A 19,493-nucleotide genomic window follows, 5' to 3' on the forward strand; every position below is an offset into this window, starting at 1 on the left:
CACCTAAGTACTTAATAGAAACTTTGTCTCATGTACAGAATTACAAAAAATTTTGTATAGACCAACCTTCAGGCTCTATGTAAGGTGTATATGAAACAAATGAATATTGTGTTTAGACTTATGTTTCAGCCCCAAATGTATTAGATGTATTAGTCCTTTTTCACGCTGCTGATAAAGACATATCTGAGACTGGGAAGAAAAGGAGGTTTAGTTTGACTTACAGTTCCATATGGCTGAGGAGGTCTCAGAATCATGGCAGAGGACAAAAGGCACTTCGTACATGGTGGTGGCAAGAGAGAATGAGGAAGAAGCAAAAGCAGAAACCCCTCATAAACCCATCAGATCATGTGAGACTTATTCACTATCATGAGAATAGCACGGGAAAGACCGGCCCCCATGATTCAGTTACCTCCCACTGGGTCTCTCCCGCAACAAAGAAGAAGAAGAATATTCTATCTTCTTCTGGGAGATAGAATTCAAGTTGATATTTGGGTGGGGACACAGCCAAACCATATCACCAAGATATCTTACGTTTATGCAAATATTCCAGAATCCAAAAATGTCTGAAATCTGAAATGCTTCTGGTCTTGTGCATTTTAGATAAGGTATGGATCAAAAAATTTTCTATATCTCATTCTTTCTGTCTTGTGATATTTAATGTCATGCTTAAAACAGTTTCTTTTAAGAGAAAGAAGAAAGGTATAAGGATTTGAAAAACTTAGGAAAGATGTTAGGTGTGTTATAAGAAGAGGGGTATTTGTTTATTGGTTATGTTTATAGATTAAACTACTTGACTTATATTTATTCACTTGTGGCCAGGAACATTAGTGACTTGTAATTTGCCAGAGAAGTAAAAACTAGATTTGTAGAGAATCTGCTTGTGATTTCATCATAGTACTATAGATTCATAGGCCTCTGGTGTGCCTCTGTGGTAGAAACTAAGCCAGTGAATAGTATGTCTTGTGTCTGGTTACTCTTTTGAAAGATTGCATGTATTGAAGCATTGGATAAATGACTTTACTAGACCCCTAGATAAATTATTCTTTTTTTAAAAAATAGTGAGATCATATGACCTTTATTGTTTAGGTGTCCGTGCTACAAAGAGTTGGCTGTCCTGGAGATCACCTCTTCCTTCTAAACCATATTCTTCGATGCCCCGCTGGTGTTAGTAAATGGGCTGTTCCTTTCATCCAGGTATGATGAATGGTTACCTCATTCTGAGGGGTTGGGGGAGAGGTTTTATTAGACATTTTTCCTAAAGAAATTGCTGGAAAAAAAAGACTATTTAAAAAATAGTAATATTTAAAATAAAAATCTTAAAATATATCCAGTATACATTTATAAAAGTTCTTAGGCTGAAACTTGTTGGGCCACCCATAACTGATAGAACTGTACTAAGTTTGCTTGTGGTCTGGCTGGGTAGGTTCGGTCATATTTAACTCTACACAATTTCTGTGCAGGAAGGCTCACCAGGACTTTTTTCCCGTGGTACTCAATACAGCTTCCTAAGTCAATCTGTCTCACACCACAGTTGGTACAGGTCAAACAGAAGCCACCACATCTCAAAGTTCTTTAATACTAGCAGAGATCTTAGGTCTGTGGGATCAACTCTTGTATACTTAGGAGTTGACTATGTGGTTTTTAGATTCTCCTCTCTGCTGTTGCCTTTGGGTCATTAAGTTACTCATAGCAACCACTTAGAATGGGCAGGAGCCAAAATGTTTGCCAAGTTCAGCTTCTCCACATCTCCTTTGCTTTAGCATTTCTGGTGGCAAGAAGTCTGAATCTTATTAGGTAGAAGGAGGATTTTTTTGTTTTTGTTTTGTCTCTCTTTGGATTAAAGTAGCAGTAGTGTCCTTCATCCTATGTTGTTACAGATAATTGATGGAAACTGCTCAGCTACCTCTGCTCTTTGAGTACAGCTGACTCAGTGCCGCCAAGTAACCCATGGGCTGTGCTTTACTCTTGTGTATTAGGTACCAGTTTCAGCTTTGTTCTCTTAACAGCAACTTTGGTCAGAATGCTTGTGAACCAAGATTATGGACACTTGGGTTATTTGTTTTCTACAGTACGCTTTTTGCTTTTCTGATTTCAGATCAAAGTGTTGCATAACCCATCAGGGGTCTTTCATTTTATGCAGTCCCTTGCCCTGCTGATGTCTCCTGTCAAGTAAGTGTGGAAGAGCTTTGTGAAGTAGAGATTGAAATGCTTCTTTCTTCTAAAGGATTGGCTCCTGAAACTGCCTAGATCCAAAGAAGAACAGCTAAGGGAAGTGTTGGCATTCTAGAATTTAACATTGCAGATTTTCTTTGGGTTTGATTCTTGTTTCAAAGTGACTCTTCAACTGCTTATATATACGCAACTATTTTTATGGGATCCCTGTTTTAGTGGGTTTGCCCCTCTTGTCATATATGCTATTGTGAAAGGTGCTACAGACAAAAAAGGTGATCTGTTTCTTGGAAGAAGAGATTTAATGCCAGAAGAGAAATAGCACAGAGAGATTTAAAGTGCTAAATTGTGAAGCTATGCAGTAGAAATGAAGAGAACAAAGAGTTGAATGGAGTAGTCAGAGAGGGTTTCATGGTAAATGAGCTGTGTTTGAAGAATGGATTGGACTGGGCATCGTGGCTCACACCTGTAATCCCAGTACTTTGGGAGGCCAAGGCAGATGGATCACCTGTGGGCAGGAGTTTGCGACCAGCCTGGCCAACATGGTGAAACTCCGTCTCTACTAAAAATACAAAAATTAGCCGGGCATGGTGGTGTAATCACCTGTAATCCCAGCTACTTGGGAGGCTGAGGCAGGAGAATCGTTTGAACCTGGGAGGCGGAGATTGCAGTGAGCCGAGATTGTGCCACTGCACTCCAGTGTGGGTGATAGAGCAAAACTCCATCTGAAAAAAAAAAAAAAAAAAGAATGGATTGGATTTCAGTAGGAGAATGGGACAATGGAGAACATGTAGGTGGGAGAACAGTGTGAGCAAAGGCCCCAACACAGGTTAGGATAGCTGTGCAGAGCACAGGTAGATCAGTGTGGCTGAAGCAAAGGTGTGTGCGGGAGCTGGTAATAAAGGTGGGTTGGATTATAGAAGTCCTTAAAATTAAATGAGGAATTTAGATTTGATGCCTTGCTGCCTTGGATACAAGGGCCTGCTCCTGCACATGGTAGATAATGATTTGACTCACAAGTGTTTTTGCATTGATATCTATGTTTTGGCCCTAAACAAGCCTCTCCATTACCTTTTTTCTTTTTTTTTTTGAGATGGAGTCTCTCTCTTTGACCAGGCTGGAGTGCAGCGGAACGGTCTCAGCTCACTGCAACCTCCGCCTCCTGGGTTCAAGAGATTCTTCTGCCTCAGCTTCCTGAGTAGCTGGGACTACAGGCATGCGCCACCACACCCAGCTAATTTTTGTATTTTTAGTAGAGATGGGGTTTCACCATGTTGGCCAGGATGGTCTCGATCTCTTGACCTCATGATCCACCCACCTCAGCCTCCCAAAGTGCTGTGATTACAGGCGCGAGCCGCCGTGCCCAGCCTCCATTCTTTTTTATTCAGTAAGTCATAGTTGCTAAAATAGTTTCCCTGGCAAGACTCTGTGAGCCTGGTTTGAGTTAAGGTCTGTAGCATATGTGTTGAGGTCCTGCGTCATGCAGGGAGCTGTGCTAGTATAGCTGCTTTCTGCAATTACTCATCATTACTAATTCAGAATGGTTGCATTTGTCACCAAAATTAGTGCAGTTTTAGTAGCCTTGGTTTTTGGCCAGTTCTTATTCACTAATTTAAACCATTTGAAGATTGGGTTGATGTGTGGCTCTTCTTCAGGATGAGTGGATAATCCAGAATGCACTCACATGGGCCTTCATCTAAGTGATGGGAGTGATTATTCTTGTCCTTTAGAAATCGAGCTGAGTTTATGTGCCACATGAAGCCCAGCGAGCGGAAGCCATCCTCCTCAGGGCCTGGGTCTGGGACCTGGACGCTAGTAGACGAAGGAGGAGAAGAGGTAACTTTGTCATGTCTGCATTATTTTGATGAATTATTGTGCCCTCTTCTTATGCACCAGGTATTGTTCTAAGCACTTTTCACATAATATCTCATTTAATTCTCCCAGCAACCCCATGAGGTAAAGACTTATGATTCCTATTTTATAGATGAGGAAACTGAGGTGCAGGGCTGTGAAGTACCTTCTCTCAAACCATAGGGTCATTAAATGCGGAGCCTTTAGAGCCTGTGCTTTGAGCCAGTGTGCTGTGTTGCACCCCTTCTCTAGAATATCATTCTGTTCAGCTCGGAGAATTTGGCACTTGGAAATTAAAGTCATATTACATAAGATGTATATTAGGAGTTTCCTTATGTAGTAACAAGTTTCTGTGGTTGGAGTCTTACCTACAGATGGTGAATCTGAGTAATAAAGAGCTGGAGCTTAGCAAGGTTTTCCCTTAACTCATAAACTTCTTATCCGGAAATTCTCATTTGAAAGGTAGAAGATGGTTTTCCATTTTTAGTGATAATTTAATGATCGAAATACAGCTTCTCAAGATCACCCTTGTTAATTTTCCTTTCTACTATACCCATCGTGAGTATATTTGTAAGCAGTTTTGTTCTGCTGCTAATTGTCAGTTCTAGTCCTTTGTTTTGTTCTGAATCTTGATTTGATATTCTTGTCTAGGATGTTCAGTGACCAATTTATTATAATCCCTCTCTTAAAAGGAGGTGAGGCCAGGCACGGTGGCTCACACCTGTAATCCCAGCACTTTGGGAGGCTGAGGCAGGATCACGAGGTCAGGAGATTGAGACCATCCTGGCTAACATGGTGAAACCTCATCTCTACTAAAAATACAAAAAATTAGCCAGGCGTGGTGGCGGGCGCCTGTAGTCCCAGCTACTTGGGAGGCTGAGGCAGGAGAATGGTGTGAACCTGGGAGGCGGAGCTTGTAGTGAGCCAAAATTGCGCCACTGGGCTGCGCCCAGCCTGGGTGACAGAGCGAGACTCTGTCTCAAAAAGAAAAAAAAGGAGATGAAAGTGTTCAGCCAACAGTTTTCAGAATGACAGCCATGGCAGCTGTGGGATTGTGTCTGTGTATTTCCCAGAGTGCTCATTCAGAAGTGGGGAGTACCCGTCACAGTCGTTTTTCTCTTCCTGAGACTTGCAGGAGGAGGTGGTCAGGTGGTGGTAAATGACGTGGACGTGCAAGCGTCTTTGCTAGAAACTGAGGAATCATTCTGAAGCAAGCTTCTCAGGAACCAGTACAGATTGGTCTTTTAAAGATTGCAGTGGAAGTATGTTTTTTTTAGAGTGGTCTTTCTTGGGGGAGAAATCTTTTCTTCTGGTAGGTTTCCTGCATTTAATCCCAGACGGATAATGATTAAGGAGCATTATAATTACTTGTAATGATTAAGCATTATAAATACTTCCAGTCAAAATATCTGATTAATTATCTCACCCTGCATTGGTGCCTGGCTCCAGGTTAGCACTCCCTAAATATTCAGCGAATTCAAGAACTGGGGAATAGATGAGAAAGTTGGGAGTGCCATGGCCTCAGAAAAGGCTGTGGGGAGGAAGGCACTCTGAATTACCCACATCAGTGGTTTCTTGATACTAGCTATATACTAGAATCACCTGGGCAACTTGCAAACCTTGCCCAGGCCCACACCCAGACATCCAAATAGTTAAAAGCCTACCTGGTGGTTAAATGTACAGCTGAGTTGAGAATAGCTAAGTTGAGAACTGCCTTAAGTAGAGTTTCTGAAACACTTGTTTGTTAGACATTTTAGACACATAATAAGACTGTAAAAATTGAGTGGCTTAAGGAAATTTTGAATGATTTGCATTAGTCCCTTGTGGAAATTGAGGTGATACATTCTATTCTTCAGGTTCTCAGGATCTTTTTACTTCCTTCCCTTTTTAACGTTTATCTTAGGACATGAATCAACTTGGTTTCTAAGGTGACTTTAGTGCTCTGTGTCAAACAAAAAGACCGCAAAGATTTCCTCTATTTAATCTTTGTGTATGACCACTGTTATTTTTATATGGCTTTTGGCAGCACTGATTGACAACAGAACTTTAGTCATCTGTAGCAAATGTCAATTGCTTCCTCTTAAGTCTGTCGAATACTACATAGACCTTGATTTTGGGAGAAGAGAATTGCAGCTAACATAACTTGAACTCTCATCTATGGTTCTTGTTTTTTTTGAGATGGAATCTCATTCTGTCACCCAGGCTGGAGTGCAATGGTGTGATCTTGGTTCACTGCAACCTCTGCCTCCCAGGTTCAAATGATTCTCACGCCTTGGCCTCCCGAGTTGTTGGGATTACAGGTGCACGCCACCATGTCTGGCTAATTTTTGTATTTTTAGTAGAGATGGGATTTCACCATGTTGCCCAGGCTGCTCTTGGACTCCTGACCTCAGGTGATCTGCCTGCCTCGGCCTTCCAAAGTGCTGGGATTACAGGCATGAGCCACCGTGCCCAGCCCATCTGTGGTTCTTTAATTGATGTTATCAAAGCACTGATCCCTATAGTAAGGTCCTCACTCTAGAGGATTTCTTTTTTTCTATTTTCTTTGGGATGGACATTTAATGAGAGCAGTTTCATCACTGACCATGACCCAGATACATATAAAATTGTGCTTGCAATTTCAGGGGATTTACTGTGGAACTATCTCTGGAACTGAGACTATAAATTTCTGTCCTGGAGAAAAGGTCCATGAAGACTCATGAGGATATCACATGTATACCATTGAGACCTGTGATAATTTAACTCCTGTAACTCTGAATCATAGTGTGATCTGATCAAATCAGCTGACATGACTTTTTATCTTTTCCCTTAGGATGAAGACCCTGAGACCAGTTGGATTCTCCTTAATGAAGATGATTTGGTTACCCTTTTAGCACAGTTCCCCTTTCATGAACTCTTTCAACATCTTCTTGGGTTTAAAGTAAAAGGTAGACTCATTTCGCTTATCATGTGTAAAATGGGGTAGTGGCAAATGCAAACACAGAAACTCTGCATTGAGTCTTTTTTTTTATTTTGAGATGGAGTCTTGCCGTGTTGCCCAGGCTGGAGTGCAGTGGTGCGATCTCGGCTCACTGCAAGCTCCGCCTCCCAGGTTCATGCCGTTCTCCTGCATCAGTCTCCCGAATAGCTGGGACTACAGGCACCCTCCACCATGCCCGGCTAATTTTTTTTTTTTTTTGAGACGGAGTCTCGCTCTGTCGCCCAGGCTGGAGTGCAGTGCCCGGATATCAGCTCACTGCAAGCTCCGCCCCCCGGGTTCACGCCATTCTCCCGCCTCAGCCTCCTGAGTAACTGGGACTACAGGCGCCGCCACCTCGCCCGGCTAGTTTTTTGTATTTTTTAATAGAGACAGGGTTTCACCGTGTTAGCCAGGATGGTCTCGATCTCCTGACCTCGTGATCCACCCGTCTCGGCCTCCCAAAGTACTGGGATTACAGGCGTGAGCCACCGCCCCCGGCCTAATTTTTTGTATTTTTAGTAGAGACGGGGTTTCACCATGTTAGCCAGGATGGTCTCCATCTCCTGACTTCATGATCTGCCTGCCTCGGCCTCCCAAAGTGCTGGGATTATAGGCGTGAGCCACTGCACCCAGCTTGAGTCTTACTTCTTGTGTAGGCTCCAACTCAGGTTTCTTGTGCCTAGCTGTTGTAGGCTTCTCTTGTGTTTGTAATTTCCCACTTGGTGCTTAAATGTGAGAAAGCTAACTAGCCTGCACATTGCCCAGCTTAAATTGTTTTTAATTTGCACATTGTCTCAAGTTTTTTCCCATTTCATGTTGATATGGGAGCCAGAGTAATGAGATTGTCAGTTCTTCTCCATCTTGGCTTTGAGTCCTCGTTAAATATGTGTACAGCTGTTTCCGTTGGTGTTTTTTCATAGTAATTGTGATTTTTTTCTTTTATCTGATTAACTTCTAGGTGATTATTTACCTGAAACAACAAGACCTCAAGAGATGATGAAAATTTTTGCCTTTGCCAACTCGCTAGTGGAACTTCTGGCTGTGGGCTTAGAAACCTTTAATAGAGCACGCTATAGGCAGTTTGTGAAGCGAATTGGTTATATGATCAGGTAATACTGCCGTTGGTCCATTCTTCTCTGTTCCTTTTACCCTGGTCAGACACAGATACTGCATAATTGGGATGATGGACATTTTAGTTGTAAACCTCAGGTCTTATTTCTTGTGAAAGTTAAGATTTTTTCACCATCTATAAGATGGGAATTTCATAAGTGCTTCCAGTCAGCATATTTCGTTAATTATCTCAAATTTAACTGGCTTGCTAGATGATTTTTCTTGGAGTCGAGATCCCCAAAGCTGTTGCTGGGTTGAAGTCTGGGCGAGAGAGAAGGCATCTAGGAAAATGCAGGCTCTTACTGCTTCAAGTGTCTTAATAAATTTAGAGAATATGTACTGCTTTTCTTTGAATTAATTTTATACTCTTTTTTTCTGCTTTATTAATTTTAATTGTCTTTACTGGATCATTTCTTACAGCATATACACATGCTGTTATTCAACTTCCTTCCCCACCCAAAAGAAACTCCATAAAACTATCAAAACTTCTCTCCCTCCTTACTTTTGCTTCCAAAATAAAATTACTTTTAATTCATTTATTTTATCTTATTTTTTTATTTTTTTGAGACTAGTCTCACTCTTTCACCCAGGCTGGAGTGCAGTGGCACGATCTCGGCTCACTGCAACCTGTGCCTCCTGGGTTCAGGCAATTCTTGTGCCTCAGCCTCCTGAGTAGCTGGGATTACAGTTGCGCACCACCACACCCGGCTAATTTTTGTATTTTTAGTAGAGACGGAGTTTCACCACATTGCCCAGGCTGGTCTCAAACTCCTGGGCTTAAGCGTTCTGTCCGTCTTGGCCTCCCAAAGTGCTGGGATTACAGGTGTGAGCCACCGTACCTGGCCTAATTCACTTATTTTAGATATGTATCTATTAGCTTTATTAATCAGTCAAATGGTTATAGGATGCCCTGAAAGGGTGGGGGTCCCTTCTTTTTTTTTGAGACGGGGTCTCACTCTGTCACCCAGGCTGGAGTGCAGTGGTGTGATCTCGGCTCACTGCAACCTCTTCCTAGGTTAAAGCCATTCTCCCACCTTAGCCTCCTGAATAGCTGGGACTATTGGTGTGTGCCACCATCCCCAGCTAATTTTTTGTGTTTTTAGTAGAGATGGGGTTTCACCATGTTGGCTAGGCGGGTCTCCAACTCCTGACCTCAAGTGATCCGCCCGTCCTGACCTCCCAGAGTGCTGAGATTACAGGCATGAGCCACTGTGCCCGGCCTGGGGGTCCCTTCTGAGATCTAGAGAAAGCCTTGAGTATAGAGTTAGGAGAATGAGATAGTGGGAGGGAGGATGACTGGTGACTTGGAGATAAATTTGTTAAAAGCTAAAAGCCCATCTACCGTTATTAACAGAAGTCCATCCAGACATCTGTTTTCTGATTCTGCTTAATAAATAAGACCATAAATAAAATTGGTCCATGAGCTCACATACAGATATAGGATTGTGTGCTTACTGTATGCCAGGACTGTGATTTCTTATTTTATTTTCTCAGTAACTCTATAGGAAGAACATTGGTATCATTACTGTTTTAAGATCACTGTTTACATTATTGTGTAAATAACAGCTGTAGTATATTGTGATTATTCTTTCTTTGTTTTTCTTTCCATCTGCTTACTTTTCTGTGAATCTAGTGCAGATTCGTCTCATACCTTCTAATTGCAGAACAATTTCCCATAAGGTCTCATTCTTCAGATCGCCTGTTAGTTCCCATTTTATTCCTCCATCCTCACTTGAACTTGCTTTTCCTCCCATCACTACCCAAACAGCTCCTACAGATGAAGATCTCTAATGAACCTTGTACTCCTGATCCACTGGCCAGTTCTGGGTCTCCTCATCCTACTTGGCATCTCTCACGTAGGTCACATAGCAGCCTTTCTTGTAGTTAGTTGATAATTTTATCCTTAAAACATTTTCTTTGCTTGGCTTCCAGGATACCACATTCTCCTGATTTCTCCACCATTTCACTGACAGTTCCTTTTCTGCCTCCTTGGTTGTTTCATTCTCACTTCCAGACTTCTTAATGTTAGAGTGTCTCAGGTCTCAGTCCCTGAACCTCTTCTCTTTATCTACTCTTGCTTCTTCAGATGTCATTCATTCTTCTTTAAATATCTAAACACTGTTACAATTCTCAGAGTTATATTTCCAGCCCATACCTCTCTCATAAACACATTGTATATTCAGCTACCAACTCAGCACCTCCACTTGGATGACTTATTAACATTGTAATGTAATTCTCAAAGTGAACTCACTCTCCTTCCAAACTACTCCTCCTAGTTTCATTAAGTAGCAACTCTATTCTAGTTTCTCAAGCCAAAACACCTGGTGGCACCCGTGGCTTTTCTTTCTTTTATACCCCGCATTCAATCTAACTGCAAATTTTATCATCTCCACCATCAAAATACCATCTTTTATCAAATCTAAGATGCCACTAATTATTTTTTTAAGATATATTTTATATGCCACTAACATAGGGAAAATGCTGCCAAATTATGGCATCACATCATTAACATTAACATGGATTCTGACGTTCTAATTGCAGAGAGATTAGTGTGAAAGACATGCATTCTTTTGAATCAGTGAAACATGCTATTTCCAGAATCTAGCTGCTTCTTACCACCTTCACTGCTAGCACCCCATTTCATTCCTAGACCTCCTGACTTATCTTCCTGCTTCTGACTTTGCCCACTGCCCACTTCTGCCCTTTTCCCACCTCAGTGTGTTTTTAAACAGCCAATGTTGCTTATGAATTGTGAGTCAGCCCATTGTCTGCCCAGGACCCTACGGTGCTCCCTGCTGCACTCAGGGAAAAAGCCGAAGTCCTCACAGTGGCCTGCAGGGTGCCTCATGTTCTGGTTTCCTGCCACTTTTCTGATTTCATCTCCAGCCAGTCTCCCTCTTAGCACATTGGCCTCCTTGCTGTTCCTAATCATACCTGACACCCCTCAAAGCTTTTGCATTGGCTGTTTCTTCTATGTGGACACTCTTCTCATAGACACTCTTGTGATTCTTCACTTTTCCAGGCATTATCACATGTCCCTCTTCAGTAAGGCCTCTCATGCTCCCAACCCACCTCCTTACCCTGCGTACCCCTTCATCGCCAGACATTATTCCCTTCTCTGGCTTTTTCTCAGTGTCACTTACAACCATGTGGCAGACTATATGTGACTTTATTTTATTTGTTGTCTCTTTGCCCTTCACTAAATGTAAGCTCTATGAAGGTAGGATTTTCTTTTCCCCATTTCATTACTTTCAGAACCTGGGCAGTAGTAGGTGGATAGTAGGTGCTCAATACATATGTGTTGAATAATGAATGTTGTAAATGTAATATAAAGGTGCAGATATTGAGCTAATGAAAAGTACCGTATTATCTTTCCTCATGCTCAGAATGACCGTTGGTTATGTAAGTGACCACTGGGCACAGTATATGAGCCATAACCAAGGCTCAGGATTGGCCCAACAGCCCTACTCTGTGGAGAAACTACAGGTTGAATTTGATGAGCTGTTTTTGAGGGCTGTCCTACATGTGCTGAAGGCCAAAAGGTAAGTAAGACATATGATATTTGGTGAGAAGTTACTTCCTCACTGATAAGAACCAGTCGAGTGAAAGCCACTTAAGTAGGTCTTTTATAATAGTTTCTTAGTGTATTTCATCTGTTTCTTATCGAGGGCAAATTCTTGGGCCTTAGTTTCCTTATCTGTAGTACCTCCCTGTTGGCTGAAATGGTCTCTCTCTCTCTCTATTTCGTTCTGTTGTAAGATAACACTATTCTGGTGTCTCAGTTTTTTGCCACCCTGAAGTTTTGGGGCAGCCTCGAGCAGGGGAAAACAGGATAGATTGTATCTGTCACATACCCACTGCGGTGCCTGCAGTGAGAAGCGGTAGGTGCGCAGCATGTGGTGCAAATGATTTGCTGATTTTATTGTTCAAGTTGCCTTCCTGTAAGGGTTTTAAGGTCTGGGAATGTCATGGATCTTGGTTCCCTATCTTAGCTTTGTAAATACTGTCTTTGGATCATGCTGTCTGTGTCACTGCTTGTAGCCTAGGACCTGTTTGAGGCATAGGCAGGGGCACAGCTGCACATCCCGTGCTCCCTTCCCTGAGCCACTGGCCCAGTTGAGTGGGCTTTGCTGCAGAATTATGCCCTCCACTAGGAGATGCAGGCCTGCCTCCACCCCTGCCCAGCTCTACTTATGAACTACTAGCTCTCCCCTATTTTGGCCCTCTCCTGAGCTAGTTGTCTACACTCCCTCTTGCCATGTGACTCAGCCTCAGCCCCCGATTTATTCTGTGTTGTATAGTCAGTTTGGGTTTTGGTCTGCCATTTACTGTTACCCTGGGAAAGTCACTTAATATTTGTGGTCTCACTTTCTTCATTTATAAAATGGAGATGGTGATAATGATACTACTGTGCCATTAACCTCGTGGATATGTGATGAGGGTGAATTGTGGTAATATGAGGAAATACATTTTAAACCACAAAGGACTTTTCAAATGTAAGTGGGGGTTGTTCTTGTGTGGTTTCATACGGGGAATAGAATAATCTAGAGACTTAGAGAAAGATCAGGAATTCTTAGCTAAGTGTTAACCACTTTTAGACACTGTGAAGGCATAAGTCTAACTTAAATAGAACTTGGGTATAGAAATTTATCTTTTTTTTTTTTTTTTGTGATGGGGTCTCACTTTGTTGCCCAGGCTGGAGTAGCATGATCTTGGCTCACTGCAACCTCTGCATCCCAGGTTCAAACGACTTTTCCACCTCAGCCTCCCAAGTAGTTGGGATTACAGGCACTTGCCACCATGCCCGGCTAATTTTTTGTGTTTTTAGTAGAGATGGGGTTTCACCATGTTGGCCAGGTTGGTCTTGAACTCCTGACCTCAAGTGATCTGCCCAGTTCAGCCTCCCAAAGTGCTGCGATTACGGATATGAGCCACCACACCTGGCCTTATCTTTAGATTACTCCTGTTACACATATACCATAAATTTTGTGGTCTCATGAGATGCACCAAATCCTGTTCAGGATTGTCAGGGCAGCAGTGCAGTAGCACCTGCCCACTGACACCAGCCTGGTACATGGGAGGAGTCTTCCTTCTCTGATCTGTCACTTATTTTTGTGCTTGCTTACCGGAGAGGCAAAGCTGTCATCCTACTTACTGGGGCTTATATATTCAGCTGTGAACCCTTCCTGTAACATTGTGTATATAATTCACAAAGATAATTGTTTTAAAATGTTGACAGCTATTGTTCTTAAGTTTATTTTAGGAAACAAATTATATGAGAACCAGATATTTAAAGCCATGAAATTTAAATATATTGGCACTCAAATGGAAATTTCTGGCAATAGCTATCCCTTCAACCTAAAACAAAACTAAACTATACTAAAAGACAGACAACAAAAATAGAAGTCAGGACTGGGCATGGTGGCTCACACCTGTAATCCCAGTACTTTGGGAGGCTGGGGTGGGCGGATCACCTGAGGTCAGGAGTTTGAGACCAGCCTGGCCAACATGGTGAAACCCCATCTCTACTAAAAATACAAGAATTAGCCAGGCTTGGTGGCAGGAGCCTGTAGTCCCAGCTACTCAGGAGGCTGAGGCAAAAGAATCACTTGAACCTGGGAAGTGGAGGTTGCGGTGAGCTGAGATTGCACCATTGCACTCCAGCCTGGGCAGCAGAGCAAGACTCTGTCTCAAAATATATATATATGTACATGTATATAAATACCTATATAAATATATATGTGTGTGTGTATATATATGTGTATGTATATATGCCAGACTTCCTGAATGTCTGCCATATAGGGAATTTTATAGCCTGAAATACACCCTGTTTGTGATTTTACTTTTAAGTCCTCTACAATTTTCCTTCTTTGTTTTGGGGTTATAAAACAGCATCAAGTCCCATGTGAAGTGTTAGGATAGTTAATTAATAAGATAGAAACCTGGCCCACCTGACCTTAGAGAAGTTTCTTAATCTCTTAGTCAGGAGTCTAGCTGGCTTTTCTGGAGTCCAGGTGAGTGTGGGTTTGAGCTACCAGTTGCCTGTTTAGGTTCGTAGATGTGGATTAGGCATAATACACTATTCATTTTTTTAAAATTTGGTTTATTTGTAATTAGATAATTTGTAATAGGATAATTTGTAGTAGTTGTGCCTCCTATTTTTTTAAGTTTCTTTTTTTTTTTTTAAATTTAATAGCAGGTAAATTGCTATACATTCCTTAGCAGATTTCTTTTTTCTTTTTTTTTTTTTTGAAATGGAGTCTCACTGTGTTGCCCAAGATGGAGTGTAACCTATGCCTCCCGGGTTCAAGCAATTCTCCTGCCTCAGCGTCCCGAGTAGCTGAGAGTGTAGGCGTGCACCACTGTGCCCAGCTAAGTTTTATATTTTTAGTAGAGATGGGGTTTCACTACGTTGGCCAGGATGGTCTCGAACTCCTGACCTCAAGTGATCTGCCCGCCTCAGCCTCCCAAAGTGTTAGGATTACAGGCATGAGCCACTGCACCCGGCCATTCCTTAGCAGATTCTGACTTGGGGCATGGCCACCATCCTGATACAAGTTTTTTTTTTTAGTTGTGGTAACATTCACATACAATTTTAATAAGCATCTATCTATTGAATGCTGATTGTTTTTGAGATACTGGTTTAGATAGCAGATAATTAAAATACAGGGTTCTAGTTATAAACTGGTTTATATAAAAATGAACAAGACCTGGTTTCTGCTCTCAAATTGCGGTTAGGTTAGTATGTTATATGTAATTTACAGTGCCTTGAGGTGTTTCTCACGTTGTGTTTTAAGAATCACTTGAGGCCGGGCGCGGTGGCTCAAGCCTGTAATCCCAGCACTTTGGGAGGCCGAGGCGGGTGGATCACGAGGTTGGGAGATCGAGACTATCCTGGCTAACATGGTGAAACCCCGTCTCTACTAAAAATACAAAAAACTAGCTGGGCGCGGTGGCGGGCGCCTGTAGTCTCAGCTACTTGGGAGGCTGAGGCAGGAGAATGGCGTGAACCCGGGAGGCGGAGCTTGCAGGAGGCGGAGCTTGCAGTGAGCCGAGATCACGCCACTGCACTCCAGCCTGGGAGACACAGCGAGACTCCGTCTCAAAAAAAAAAAAAAAAAAAAAAAAAAAAGAATCACTTGAGTCTGAGTCACCAAGGGTGGCTATAAAAGGTGCAAATTCTTGTGCCCCAGCTCTGACCTACAAAATCATGGTCTTTATAGGTGAGGCTTGGGAATCTGCATTTTCCACAAAGTCTCCAGGTGGTTTTTCTGCCACTATAGTGTGAGGCTTACTGGCAAAAGGTATGATGATGGCAAAGTCAGGTATTGATGGAGTTCTGTAATAGCACAGAGGAGGAAGTCCAAGGAGGGCTTGACCCATGGAAGCAGCCAGCCTGGAGGTGTGGGGTCTCTCCAGGCTTGGTGGAATGCAGTAGTAACTGAAGGAAGGCAGAGAGGGCTCTGGTTGGAAATATGGGTCAGAGCCATCCTGTGGAAGCCTTTGAGTGTGGGCTGAGGAGTTTGAACTTTGTTCAGTGCTCAGAGAGGAGTCACTGGATGGATTTAGATTTTCCTCTCACCCACTACACATGTGTCTGTGTGCACATGTGTACCTGTATGTGTGCTCAGACACGCACATCCACAGCTGGCCTTTCTGCCATCCACTACTGTCTGTGCCTTAGTAGCCTGTGTGAGTTGGTGCTAATATCCATGATAATAATAATTATTATTTTTGAGATGGAGCTTCACTCTTGTTGCCCCGACTGGAGTGCAATGGTGTGATCTTGGCTCACTGCAATCTCTACCTCCTGGGTTCAAGTGATTCTCCTGCCTCAGCCTCCCAAGTAGCTGGGATTACAGGCATGCGCTGCCACACTTGGCTAATTTTGTATTTTTTGTAAAGATGGGGTTTCACTGTGTTGGTCAGGCTGGTCTTGAACTCCTGACCTCAAGTGATTCATCTGCCTCGGCTTCCTAAATTGTTAGGATTACAGACGTGAGCCACCATGCCTGGCCATATCCATAATTGTTGTCTTGGTTTTTGTGAGGATGGTTTGAGTTGATATTGTACTTATATGTGTACACACACACATGCACACATTGTAGTGGTTAGAACAGTCCCTGGCGCAGACTGGGTGGTTTGTATTTGCTGTTATTCTTAGCCATCCTTGAGGTGTGTATGACTAAAGCATATTAGAAAAATCGTAGTGTGATTTAAGAATCTTTTTTTCCTTGAGAGCCAATGGTTTTTCTACTTTCTTAATGTAATGAAGCTGATTAACAAATAAAACGATTCCTGCTTACATGCAGACTTGGCATTTGGCTGTTTATGTCCGAGATGCCCTTTGGGACTCTGTCTGTGCAAATGCTGTGGAAGCTCTTCTACCTCATGCACCAGGTGGAGAGCGAGAACCTGCAGCAGCTCTCCTCCTCCCTGCAGCCCGCCCAGTGCAAGCAGCAGCTCCAAGGTACGGCCCCACTGAGCAGTCGGTGTTCTGCTCTCCCTATCTTTTTGTGCTTCTCTTCAGGGCTTAATTTTTACTTTTAGAGGGACTAAGAGAAAATGTTTTGCTCTACATACGTATTCAAGGGTAATGATTTTGAAATTCAACAGACTGCTTCACAGTTTTGATGTATTAAACAGCAACTAGCATATCTGAAATCAAAATTTGATTAGTCCCAAACAGTATGCCAATACACACAGTATTCTAACTTTTAGGAAGCACTTTTTTTTTTTTTGCATTTGTGTGTGAAATTATTCTAGTTGGCAGTTGTATTAACAGATATGTATTAATTGTCTAGAAATTTGTTAAGGCTTTGTGCCCAGCCGTTCCTCTAATATCTTTCTTTTATTGCTGTTTTTTTTAAAGTTGTATTGTTTTTATGAACTAAAGATATAGACAGGTGTACTTTAAAAATTAATTTTGGTGAAAACTTAAGTTTTTGTGTCATACCACCTCTAAACTATAGAATATTTATTTATTTTTATTTATTTATTTATTTATTTTGAGACAGGGTCTCACTCTGTCATCCAGGCTGGAGTGCTCTTGGCTCACTGCAACCTCCGCCTCCTGGGTTCAAGTGATTCTAGTGCCTCAGCCTTCTAAGTAGCTGGACTTACAGGTCCACACCACCACACCTGGCTAATTTTTGTATTTTTAGTAGAGACCTGGTTTCATCTTGTTGCCCAGGCTGGTCTTGAACTCCTGACCTCAGGCCCACCTCGGTCTCCCAAAGTGCTGTGATTACAGGTGTGAGTCACCGTGCCTGGCCAGGACATTTACTTATCACAAAAATTACAATGTTCAAAATGAAAAACGCTATTTAATTAGATGTATATTGTAGTGATTTTAAAAAACTACCCTATACATTAAAAAATGATGGACAATATACTGAAATACAAGATTAAAAAGAAACACAAAAGATAATTCTATTTTCCAAATGTTTTTTCCTTCACAACAGGAAGTAAAGACTGTTTTCCAAATTTTTAAATGTATCACTTAAAAGAAAACCATATACTTTAAAAATTATTGAGCCTCTACTGTTTGCAAAGTAGTTTGTGCAGACATTCATGATTTATTTTTTTATTTCCATTTCTTTTTTTGAGATGGAGCCTTGCCCCAGCTGGAGTGCAGTGGCGCAGTCTCGGCTCACTGCAACCTCTGTCTCCTGGGCTCAAGTGATTCTCCTGCCTCAGCCTCCTGAGTAGCTGGGATTACAGGTGTGCACCACCATGCCCAGCTAATTTTTATATTTTAGTAAAGACAGGGTTTCTCCATGCTGGCCAGGCTGGTCTTGAACTCCTGACCTCAAGTGATCCACATGCCTTGGCCTCCCAAAATGCTGGGATTATAGGCATGAGCCACCGCACTCAGCCTCCATTTCTCTCTCTCTAGATTGATGTCTTTATTCTTCTGTTTCTGTTTTTTTCTTTTCTGGGGCTCTGCATGCATCCCCTTTTGTCTCTTGTTTTTCTTTTTATCTTTTTAGTGGTAGCTCTGGACTCCTTTACATTGTTCTGCTTTGTAAAATGCTTCTCTGCTGTCCTGGGGGCAGTGCTTCTATTAGACTGTTGCCATGGTTGGACCTGGGCTTACGAGTGAGCTAGGTGAGAGGTCTCACAGCCATTGTCTGTCCTCTGGCGGCTATTTCTGTGGTTGAAATAGCTAACACAGAAGCAGACATTTCCTTCGGAAGTGCTGGGATGGTCAGCAGCACTTCTTTTTATACCTGAATCCTGGGTAGGTCTCCTTTGTAGTGTCATCTCCCTTCATTGCGGACTTACTATCTGCCAGGCTCTGTGTTACCATGTGGCAGATGGAGCCGATATTGAACAGCTCAGCTCTGTAGTGGATGTGATTCCAGACCCTGAAGCGGCAGTACCAGCCTTGCCTTGCCCTGGAGCTTTGGATCCTGCTGCTGGAGTTCTCTGTCTGGACTCCAGGCTCCCATGGCACTTTTTTCTTTATCTCCCTTAGGGCCTGTATCACCTGACACAGGAGCTAGTGGCACAGTAGAGAAGTTTCATCTGCCTTATTACATTCTAAGCTTGAGATTGGAGTCTTTGCACTGATCTCCTGCTCTAATTTGCTGTTTTTTCATCTTCTCCTTTGCTTAATCTTTTATAAACCAATTTTGTTAGGAGGCTTGGTTTTTATTGTTTGTGGAAGAATAAGGCTTCCTGACGTATTTTACCTTCCTAACTTTTTATATTTAATAATTGCCAGAAGTGCTTATTCTTTATAACCAGTTCTTATTTATCTGTGGTAATGGGGGTAGGGTGAGCTTGAAATCAGTTTCCAAGGAACACATTTTAACTAGTTTTAACATTTCCTAACTAACACATTTCTCAGCAGTGATTGTTAAAAACTGGTCTGTTTTAATTTGGCTTCTTTTTGCTTATTTCTAGTCTGATCAACATTCTGACTACTAGTAAAGTGTAGCCATAAGCAAATTCGATGATAAATAAATGTAGAAATATGTTTGTTTGTCCTTATAGTTAATATTTTAAAAGCTAATTAGAAAGTTATTTCACTTTCCCATTGTTTTTTCTATAGAATTATTTAAAATATAATGCCTTTTCCTTGATTTGTACCTTGAACATTGTAAGTTTGAATGATAATTCTTTTTTTTCTTTTTAAATATCCTTTCACAATGTAAGTTAGAATGATCATGCCAATTTTCATTATTCTGAGAATGTTCTGTGTAATAATTTCCACTCTAAATCCAATTTGGAGATGGAAAATGAAAATTGGTTTGGTAAATGTCCTGGAGTTATTTTGAAAATGCAGGAAATTTGGTGAGCTATTTTGGTTTCTCAAATGTGTAAATGTGAACGGAATTATTGGCTTGTTGCCTTCTTACTGTGAAAAGTTCCATCAAGGATATGTATAGAAATATAT

General features: G+C 41.9%; 1 protein-coding gene across 6 annotated transcripts in view; it reads left to right on the forward strand.

The window, feature by feature from the left end:
* Positions 1-19,493, forward strand: part of EPG5 (ectopic P-granules 5 autophagy tethering factor) — a 131,329-nt gene that overhangs the window by 16,272 nt on the left and 95,564 nt on the right. For all 6 annotated transcript variants that reach the window (XR_012427098.1, XR_012427099.1, XM_005586808.5 and 3 more), the window contains exons 5-11: positions 1,087-1,194; positions 2,096-2,169; positions 3,900-4,005; positions 6,833-6,947; positions 7,938-8,088; positions 11,476-11,631; positions 16,402-16,559. Coding sequence is in view for 4 of the 6 variants with exons in the window: in XM_005586808.5 (XP_005586865.3) it covers positions 1,087-1,194; positions 2,096-2,169; positions 3,900-4,005; positions 6,833-6,947; positions 7,938-8,088; positions 11,476-11,631; positions 16,402-16,559 (868 nt within the window). In the remaining 2 variants the exon portion in view is untranslated. The remainder of the gene's footprint in view (positions 1-1,086; positions 1,195-2,095; positions 2,170-3,899; positions 4,006-6,832; positions 6,948-7,937; positions 8,089-11,475; positions 11,632-16,401; positions 16,560-19,493) is intronic.

Source organism: Macaca fascicularis, chromosome 18 (genome assembly GCF_037993035.2).
Source record: "Macaca fascicularis isolate 582-1 chromosome 18, T2T-MFA8v1.1".
Classification (NCBI taxonomy): Eukaryota; Metazoa; Chordata; class Mammalia; order Primates; family Cercopithecidae; genus Macaca; species Macaca fascicularis.